The sequence below is a fragment of the Mastigoproctus giganteus genome, chromosome 4, assembly GCF_048544385.1.
Source record: "Mastigoproctus giganteus isolate SK-2022 chromosome 4, ASM4854438v1, whole genome shotgun sequence".
NCBI lineage: Eukaryota > Metazoa > Arthropoda > Arachnida > Uropygi > Thelyphonidae > Mastigoproctus > Mastigoproctus giganteus.
This window is the reverse complement of record NC_143578.1, coordinates 79,216,363-79,227,415: the sequence shown is the minus strand read 5'-3', so window position 1 is coordinate 79,227,415 and position 11,053 is coordinate 79,216,363. Positions and strand designations below refer to the sequence as shown.

Sequence of the window (11,053 nt, the reverse complement as noted above, 5' to 3'; positions counted from 1 at the left end):
ATCCATTGCCCCAAAATGGACTTTCTACTTTGAAGATCAATAAAATATATTTATTCAGCTTACTAGAGCATTTACTGTATTACAATGATTATGCTGTATGATTGAGGAAGGTCCCATCCAATTTACTCTTTTTCCTCTTCATATTTGTGTGAATAAAATTCCTTGTTCCCATTCTTGGTTCTCGTAGCTAACAATTTATGTAACTCAGAATTTGCCTATGTGATCCCCTTGTAGCCATGTTACAAATTGCCTTGTAATTATTATATGGCAATTTGTAACATGGCTACAGAGGGGATCACGTAGGCAAATTCTGAGTTATGTAAATCGTTAGCTACGAGAACCAAGAAATGGGAACAAGGAATTTTATTCATACATAAATATGAAGAGGAAAAAGAGTAAATTGGATAGGACCTTTCTCAATCATACAGCATAATCATTGTAATACAGGAAATGCTCTAGTAAGCTGAATAAATATATTTTATTGATCTTCAAAGTAGAAAGTCCATTTTGGGGCAGTGAATATTGTGCTAATATAATTGAGCACTGTAGGATATTTAATATTGATATTATATGAGAAAGTTTAATTTTAAAAAAATAACTACTGAGTTAGAAAGAAAGCAAGGCTGCAGGTAAAACTGCAGCCATTATTAACCACTGCAGGATGGAAGTTTCCTCAACAATTCATGTTGAGCGAAATGGACCATAATCTCCAGTGCGGGTTAGCAGATCGACTGTATTTAGCAGTCAGGGGCTTGAAGGGGTCTACCCAAAGAGTGTGTGCAATTTCTCCTGACCACTCTGCTGGGGAGGCCCTACGGAGGCTGCAGGTACTGATGATATTTATCTGTGAGTATTAAAAGAGGCTGTGAATGTGCCAAATGTGCTGTAAGCGTGCAAAGCCATTACAATTAATCATAAGGTCATCATTGGACTCAGGGATAATCTCCTCGAATTGGAGAAGTGCTGATGTTTTACCAATGCACAAAGATGCGGCCTAATGTGGAAATAGGCAGTATACTGTATATTAGTCAGTTTGAACTTGGTGGGGAAGTAAGGGAATCTGTGATCAAAGTGTGCTTTACAAGGTATCTTGAGAAGTGTAATACTAAATGGATCACAAAATGGCTTTGCGATGGGAAAATCCTGCTTGAGATTTTGATGTTATATACTTTGATTTTAACACAGCATTTGACGTGGTTCCACATAGGAGGTTGCTATACGAGCTGTAGTGTATTGGGATTATGGGCAGAATCTTGAGGCAGATTGAGAGATCGCTGAAAGTCAGGAGGCAAGTATTGTTATAAATGGTCATTTTTCAGAGTGGGCTAGGATCCCACTCTGAAGACTGGACCTGAATCACTGAAGTGCTGGGGCCACTCTTGTTTCTCAGCTTGATTAATATAGATGAGAGAATAAAGGGTATGATGTTGAAATTTGGAGATGATATAAAGGTCAGTAAGGTGGTTAATGATGCAAGTTAGGCTGAATTTCTTCAGAATGATTTGGACTGACTTCATGGATGTTTGGAGGAATGACATTACATTTTTGTCAAATGTAAGGGTTCAATATTTGGGAAATACTAACCCAAGAATAACTTATATACTAGGTGGGATAGAGTTGAAGAATGTACATGAGAAAAAAGACTTCAGTGTTATGATGTAATCAGATATGCAGGTTAACATGCAGTGTAAGCAGTGGACAGGAAGGCACACATTGTGTTAGCAATGATTTACCATACCTTTGTATCTAGGGAAGGAGAGGGGATTATAGTTGCATTACAAATCAGTGGTGAGGTATATAATGCACGTAGGGGTTGGGTGTGGTACAAATTTAATTACAGTCAATTTTCACACTGAAATAGATCAGAAAAATTAAGGGGGATTGTATAAATTATTGTGGAAAACTGATAAACTAGACCTAAGGAAGGTTACATGACTTTACATGGCATTGCATTCCCAATACATTGGAGGAAGTGAGTCTGACTAAGTGTTAAGCAGAATCACTGTGACATCACATGGATTGATTTATATGGTTTAACTGGTAAATAAAGTGGAAGGGAGAAGGGATGACTGAAAACCTCAAATGGAAGAGCCCAGAATTCCACTATGATCAGCGCAACAACCCAAGATATCTGTTTTATTTGAATTTTTATTATTAGTTAATTTATTTATTTTTGGCTAATGCTCAGAAAGTTCATTTCCTTGCATCATTTGGCCTTACTAATACTGCATTTGACCATTGGAATGAACTGCCTTCCTGGTTGTTTGTGGTTGGCAGTCTGGTGTAGTTCAAGAAGACATTTGGGTCAGTACTTCTGATAGTGGTGGGAAGAGTATAATATGAGAGTTAAAGGTTATTTAGTTTTTTTCCTGATTGAGCAAAAGCTTACTTCCTACACAAATCTTTAAGGCTTTACTAATACTATTCAGAAAATTGTAAAGGGAAATTTTCATTAGATTGTTGCTTATCACTTGTCATTTTGATGGCAGATTACTCTAAGCCAATACTATATTCTTACGCTTACTCTAGTAGCATAGATAGTTCTTGTGCAAATGCACCCACATGAAAGAGCTGAGATCTTGATCCCTGCTACCACCTGCTACATTCTATTATTTGACTAATTGTACATGATGTTCATTATCTTCTCTTCATAGGTTACATTTGGAGTATATAGGGATGGTCATAATAATCAATGGGATTGGCTTCTCATGTAAGATGGTGAGTGAGCTATGCTAAGAAATTTCTGCCAATTTGGCACATGATGATTGGAATACCTTTAGTCATACTACCTAATTACCTCTTCTATATTGCTATTATGTCCTCCATGACAGTATAGTGATTTCAAAAACTGTCACACATTGGAAAGGTCTGGGTTCAAAACAGAGCACAGAATGCACATTGGTAATGTCATGTACATACTTGATTATTAAAAAAATATATTTTACCAATACGCATTCCAGCTCAGAATTTTCCATTTCAGCACCTGGTTCAGAACCTCTTGGCGATCAGAGGCATTTCTTATGACACCTTTTTTTTTTTTTGCTCAGGTTGTTATTAGTCCACCACAGATGTAAGATATATCCCCCTCCTCATGAGGTATTTGGGATTTTTCAGCTTGCAGAACATAAAAATTGACCTGTAAACCTGTGCTCTTATAGACATATTAGGATAATTCAAAAAGAATGATACACTTTTCATATGTTTATTATGAAGTAACTAGTGAGTTTCATATGTTTATGTGAAGTAACCATTTTTAGATTTATACTTGATCTCTGAGATTTCTGTATAAAGAAATGTTCTTAAATGAGAAACATCATGTATAGCATGATTCTGATGTTTTATTTTTTATTTTTTATAGACGATTTAACAGTAGTAATCTCTTGTGCGACTGCCATCTGCGGTGGCTTCCTGGATGGCTGATACTAATAGGCCTCAAAGAAACTGTAGCTCCTAAATGCGGTCATCCAGAGTGGTTAAAAAACAAAACCATATTTGATGTGAAATCTGAAAATTTCACCTGTGGTTAGTATCTAATGGCAGTATAAGAATTTGGTTTGTTTGTGTGTATGTATTACTAATACAGGGAGAGAGTTCAGTAAGTAAATCACAATGCAAGAAAAAAAAAAAAAAGCTAGAAATAGACCAGAACACAGCATTTATTTTTCAACATGATCACGAAAAACATTTATGGGCCTCTCCCTTCACTTTATGAAATCTTTTTAATCCACTGTGTAAATAGATGTCAGTTACTGTTATAGTCAGTAATGTACATAATTTTTAATCTCTGCATTGTCAGAAAAATATTTACAAATGATCAAATAAATGGAAATCATGAGAGGGCAAGGTCATGGATAGTGAGAACTGTCAAGAATTTTTCACACTGAATCAACAAATGGTATCTTCAGTTGCATATGCTGCATGTGGCCTTGTGTTGTCATGCAATAACAGTACTCTATGGCTTAATAGCCCAAATCATTTAAAAACAAAACCATTTGTTTCTGCATATTGATTCCTAAGTTCTTTTAGAAGTCTGCAATATGATGCAGCATTCATGGTATATCTAAGTTTTTGAATATGTATAAGAAGAATATTATGACAGTGCCAGAAATCAGTCACCATTATCTTTCCTGCTAGTGACACAATTTCAGACTGCTTTTATAGGCCTCGTCGGTAGCACAGGTGGTAGAATCACCATCCTCCCCACACCGGGTGGAAAAGATCTGAGTTCAAGTCCCATCGAATACAGGAGGAATTTTATGGACCTTTTTCTCAATGTGGCTGAGTTAGTCAGTCTCAGGTGAGGATAGAATGGTTTTTTCCTCCTAGAAACGTGGGCTTTTCATTCAGCAAATAGAAAATCGACCACTGAACACACCCAATTTACATACAGTATATACGGAGCAATATGGTCTTACTCACTGATTCTCCTACAACAACAACAGATAAGAAGATTCTTTTATAGAGTTTAACCATAGTGCCTCCATTGCTTGTTTGTTATTTGGTTTTTAGGAACATTAGCAACTAAGGCCATATTGCTCTGGGGATATGCAGTGGTCATTCCCTGACCTTTTCGCATCCTCCGTATTTGGTGGTCATAGGCTTGAATCCTGGTTTAATCGAGAAGTGTGTGCTACGCACTGCTGCTCCTGCCCACCTGGCTATGGAGGTGCCTGCCTCCATTGCACTGATGTACATTTAGATTCAGGTTGAAAGTAGTGGACTTACAATTTATCTCCAGTGGCAGTCCATCATGCCATCTCCCTCCACCTACCTGCAAGAGAGGTGTTCCAACACAAGTTCTGTGGAGTGCATTTTGTGCCCACATTTTTCAAAATTTGCGACATTATACTATAGGCTAAACCATGAGAACATTCCATGGCATTCACTAGAACATCAATATTTTCCTATCTCTCAACTCAGATCATTAGATCATTAATACAGCTGCAATCCTTGCAGTTTCAACTGAATGTCCTGATGTGGCATTGTCCTGAAGTATCAAATGTTCTTGAAAGAATTTTTCAGTCCAGTTCTAAAAAGCCTTACATGATAAACAGTTCCTACTATACACTAACCGGCCTCCGTAGCCGAGTGGGCAGGAGCGGGAGTGCAGTAGTACACGCTCTTTGAGTAGACCAGGGTTCAAGCCCCTGACTGCTGAATACAGTCGATCTGCCAACCCGCACTGGACCAGCGTGGCAGATTATGGTCCATTTCCCTCAGCATGAATTGTTGAGGAGGCTTCCATCCTGCAGTGGGTTGATAATGGCTGCACTTTACTTTTTTTTTTTTTTACTATACACTAAATGTATTTCTTTGTGAATATTTTTGACCACATATCCTTTTACTTAAGGAAAATGCACAGTAGAATGCTGTTCTTCATTTGTATACTTCTGTAGTACATTTATAATTTTTCACCATGTAAGACCATTAATTTTTCGCCATTTCACCATTAACTATTAAAAAATCAATTGTTAAGTTTGCACCGTGTCTTAAATTTATGAGCTGCATATACTTATGCAGCTCATAAATATACTTGCATATACTTATGCAGCTCATAAATTTAATGATCCCTACTTACTGATCCCTACCCACTTATATTTTGTTGTATGTTAAACATACTTTTAAACTAGTTTAGCCTTCAAATGTTATTTAGAAATAATACAAATGTATACAATGTGAAACAACAAAAATTTCTGTATGTTGATTTTTTTTTTTTTTAGGTGGATTTAATTCAATTTTAGCATTGGTTTTGCTGTATGCAGTAATGATATTTTGAAGGAATCACACATTTTATCTTTTCAAAATTTTTTTCAGTGTTATATAAATGCTTTCAAACTGCATATGAATAATAATGTTTTTCTTTGATTTCAGCTTTTTTGTGGCTAAAAGTTGAGATTATAAGCACTCTCAAGAATCCTGCTATGTCTCTGAATTGATCCACAGTGTTGCACAAGATTTATGCATATGAATATTTTGGAATGCGTATGGGTGCCTTGTATCTCTTTTGGCATCTGCCACCCAACATTATGTAGGATGGTAGCTGGTGGTTTATTCTTTTACAATTCTTCAAAATTGGAGAGATTCCAGTGACCACCACGATAATTGCTACTTGAATAAATTATAAGGCCAAAGATGGAACATTTGCTTTCTCTTTCAGCAAAGCATGCTCAAGAAAATCTCCTCATTTCCATAATCAGTGAGAATTAGATAACCATAGTTAGGTCTCACAAAATCCATTACAGAGCTCTTGATGTCCTGTTTAAAAGTGGAATTTACTGGATTCCACTCAAGATACCTATCTGCAAGAAACAGCTATCTTTTTTCATCTTTCTTTATGATTACTGATTCGTTTTCTACTGCTCAGAAATGAACAGTCCTTTTGAAGAAATTGGCTGTTCATTGAAAGCCCAACAAGAAGTGTCTGAAGGATGTTTTGTTTCACAATGGAAATAAATTTCGATTAATTCCTGTAGTTCACCTAACTTATGTGAAAGAAGGCCATGAAATGTGAAGCATATAGAGTATAGCAACTATAAATGTGCTACAAATGGGACAATGTCTGTAGGGACTTTAAATGACAAGATTCATTTTTGGGTTACAAGACTAGCATTATATCAGAAAAGATAGCCTGTCAGATAGGAATTAGTCTGGTAAACATGCAGTTGTCAATGTCCTAGTCCAAATAGATCTTGCTACCACTACTTTACATTAAGCTAGAGCTATTGAAGGAATTTTGCAAAAGCTTTCGATGCTCTAAGTCAGACATGGGCAAATGATTGCAGCCCCCTCTCCCTCCTGGTAATGTGAGCACATTCAATAGCCTGATTATCAAAATGGGTAAATGGGTAAATGGTAAATAAATACAGATGGAACTGTTTATGGCAAACAACTTTTTAATGTCCTAGCATATCACCAGTGTCCTGTGTGGTAGGTCCTGGCTGATATCCCATAAACCTATTGCTATTTTACATTCAAATGATTTAAAACACAAAAAAATTCTCTATAATGTCCCAAAAATTTCTTCCACCCTGTCTTGTTTTTTTTTTTTTTTTTTATTAAAATATTCACATTTCAAAATGAAAGAAAGCTAATTTATTGAAGCTGATGATGATGTAATGAAATTACCGTATTTGCAGAAACATAAGATGCACTTTTTCTCTTGGAAAATGTGATCTAAAGTTCCCAAGTTTTATGGGCATGAATATATTCTAGTCACACGCAGTGAGAACCCATGGTTCTCGTTTACTGCTTCTAGTGTTCATCGTGATAATAAATTTTGATAAATTTAACATATACGAGACATTAATAGCTCTTTACGATGTCGATTCTCTAAGGACAAACATTTATTCATTTATGCACATTGAATTTATTTTATAAACATAAAATTGTTTAAATTTATTTTATTCCAAGCTCTTATTGTATACAGTAATTCCTTTATGTACTTAGTGAAAACATTTGTTGGCATGGATCAGTAATTAGTGGGGTATTGATTCTTCTAACTTATGGATATGCCTCTAGGTGGCATGCAATATATTTTCAGTGTGATATATGGCATTCTATTGGAAAAGGTTTGCCACCACTGGTTATTACTTAACATAACCAAGTGAAATTTTACACAACTCACTAGAACTTGTTTTTCATTTCCATGAAAAACAAACACTAGCCATACTTCCTTCTAGAAACCTTTTTCTGGAAAGCATTAAAGGGAATTACTATTTAGCTCTGCCTTACCTTCAGATATAAAGCAACCAGTATCATTTCCCATGCGTAAACAATAAGCAGTGCAGTTAGTCCAAATTACGGGTATTAGTGATCATTTGATTGACCTTATCTGTGACCATTTTCGAAAAAGTAAACCCTTCTATAAATTAATGAGTCACTAGAGAGACAAAGTACAAGCACATGGACTTCACTTTAGTAGCTCATGTTTCTGTGTTTCTTGTAGTATGTACTTTTAATTTATTATAAATTTGTAGTACTGATGAAATGGGTAAAAGGCAGACAAGGTTTTTGTATGCTGTTGGCTTCATACTGAAAGTGTTAAATTATGCCATTGTGCTCATCACAAGTAAAGTTTTTGTGAATTTACTTTTGAATTTGTATTTTAAATATATGCAATAAACTGTTTTTTCCAAAATTTTTCTTCTAAAATCTGGCTGCATCTTATTTTGTCTAATATATCATATCATCTGTCAAATATGGTAGGTTTGACAAGAAGCTGATTTCATTATACAGTTTGTGTTGACTGTGTACATTATGTTGATATTATGGTTTCTATGAAGTGGGTAACTCTGCTAATCAGATCAAAATTAATATTTTACAAGCTGTAGATAATGGCATGTTTTCTAAGCCTGACATGAAGGTGAACCTTTCAAGGTTGTATTGTGAGAAACAGTTTGTCCCATCTGGACAAATCAGTGAAGGAGATGATACTGGCCATATTTAGCGATCAACTCTGGCTTTCAGGCTATTGCAATTAAGTGATACATCATTTCATTTTTCCAGATTTGGCTAATCTGTTCTCACAGTACACTCCTGAAAAGTTAAACTTTATTTGAAAGAGGTATAGATAACAAAAAGAGTTATTACAGAGCTGATTGAAAATTTTATTAAACAATATGGAAAACTTGTGTAGAATTTTTGTAAAGATGCATTCATGCCTGGAGTTTTTCCAACCAAATTTGGATAACATGAATGAAAAGCATGGGGAATGTTTCCATCAGAGCATTTAAGCAGTGGAGAAGAGGGATCAAAGAAGGTGGAAAGTTGTAGTTGTCCATCATTTTACCTCTCTGATACCACTTCTCTTCTGGTTCAGGGCAATCTTTCTTTTATAAAAGAAAAATATGCTCATGTGTTCACTTTAGTCTAGAGTTCCTTGTTAGCAGTTGTGATCCAAATTATTTGTTGTTCTGAGATGATTGATAGACTCTTGGTAAAGATTTATGTTCTTTTTCTGTAACTTAGACATTTTTTATTATATACACAGTTGTATATTTTCCTGCAAATTTGATTTTTTAATTTTTTTGTTCACATGGTCAATAATTTTTGCAATAATTTTGCACTGTTGAGTAATAAAGTTTAAATAAGAAGGTATGAAAAGCTTTCAAAGCATTTATGTACAAAATTTTCAAAATTCCATGAACTGAATCACTCCATAGAGTTTAGAGTACTCTAGTTTATCCTCCTTGTTATCAATTGTAATCCAAATTATTGTTCTCAGTTGATTTATGGACTCTTTGGTAAGATATGTTTGCTTTCTGTAAGTTAGTCATGCTCTATAATAAACAAATATATAGTATATTTTACTCCAAATTTGATTCTTTTAAATTTTTAACAAAAACAATGATGCACCGATAAAAATTGATATACAGGGTATCCATAAAAGCCTTGTACAATTTAAAAATGCAATAATGTTCTATCTTGTATAGAACCTATAGAAGATAGAACATTATTGCAATTAGGTTCTATACAAGATAATCAGGTAATTACCTTGTATAGAATATGTAATTAGGTTCTATACAAGATAAAAACAATCTGTAAATTTCATTGGAAAGATAATTTATTCTAGTTTCTATGCAAATAAATACTTAAATAAATAATAAATACTTGATTTATTATTAAATAAAAAAAAATAAAAAAATAAATAATAAATACTTAATTTACTCTACTTTTGTTTTTTAATTTTTGCAGATAATCTACCCAACAAAAGATGATTTTGAAAGAAGAGAAAGTGAACTGTGTCCTTTGGCTAGCAGAGCTTAAGTCCATATGAGTGATTATAAGAAAATTTATGATACATTACACAGAGGAAGTGCTGCACAGAAATTCAATTTCAAACTGGATGAAGAAGTTTAAAGACTGGTTCTGTTATTGATAAGCTGTGAATTGGAAGGTCTGGATTAAACAAAGAGATTGTGGTATCTGTTGTGGAAGCTTTTCAGCAAAGCCCAAAAAAAATCACTAAGACTGGCTTCTCTGGAATTCAGTGTTCCTAAACAACAGTGCACAAAATTCTTAGAGTGAAATTGTACAAGAAAACTTACAAGGTTTGAAGACTACCATGCACTTGAATCTTACAAGTGACCTTACAAGGTTCAAAAGCATGGTAGTCCTCTTCCAGCAACATCTGATGTTGCTGAAAGAGGACTATCATACAATATTAGCTTTCTGTAATGAGTTTAATGAAAACATTGAAAATGCATTGTATCTCTAACAATCTAGTGTTTAGTGATGAAACAACATTTCACAATAATGGCAAGGTTAACTGCCATATTTGGGGTCAAAGAAATCAAAAGAAGTCTGGGAATGTCAAAGAGATTTCCCCTAAAGTCAATGTCTGGTGTGTGTGTGTGTGTGTGTGTGCGCGCGGGCTCTGGAAAAACATGCATAATTGGTCCTTTCTTTGTTGAAGAAACAGTGGTTATTAGCAAATTTGATAGTTATCTTGCAGTTCTACAGGAATTTTTATTGCTGAACTAAGACAATTAAGAATTGAAACCAATATGGTTTTTCAGCAAGATTGGGGCTCTTTGCTTGGAATTTTCAAAAATTTTTAAACAAAGTCTTCCCAAACAGATGGATCAGCAAAGGTGGGCCAATTGTTTTGCCAGCTCACTCATCTGATTTCTCCTTTGGATATTTTCTGTCGGGCATGTTAAAAGTGTGGTTTACTCCTTAAAGGCATCCATAGCCAAATGGTTAAGAGCGGGAGTGCAGTAGCACACACTTTTTGAGTAGACTGAGGCTCAAGCCCCTGACTGCTAAATACAGTCGTCGCTCTGCTAACCTGCATGGACCAGCGTGGCAGATTATGGCCCATTTCCCTCAACATGATCATTGAGGAGGCTTGCATCCTGCAGTGGATTGATAATGGCTGCAGGATGATAATACCTTTTACTCCTTAAAACCTTTTTCTTTAAACCATCTTCATACCAGAATTAATGCTGTAACTGAAACACAACTGGAGAATGTGTTGATGATTTTTTTTTTTTTTTAATGAAAACCACACACGAAAGGTATTAGAAGCTATAGTACTTAACATTAAGACTTC

General features: G+C 34.9%; 1 protein-coding gene across 1 annotated transcript in view; it reads left to right on the top strand.

The window, feature by feature from the left end:
- The window catches only part of LOC150086860 (uncharacterized), a 414,998-nt gene that overhangs the window by 317,258 nt on the left and 86,687 nt on the right, over positions 1-11,053 (top strand). The window contains exon 12 of the mRNA XM_090372302.1: positions 3,359-3,522. Coding sequence (XP_090228428.1) covers positions 3,359-3,522 — 164 coding nt within the window. The remainder of the gene's footprint in view (positions 1-3,358; positions 3,523-11,053) is intronic.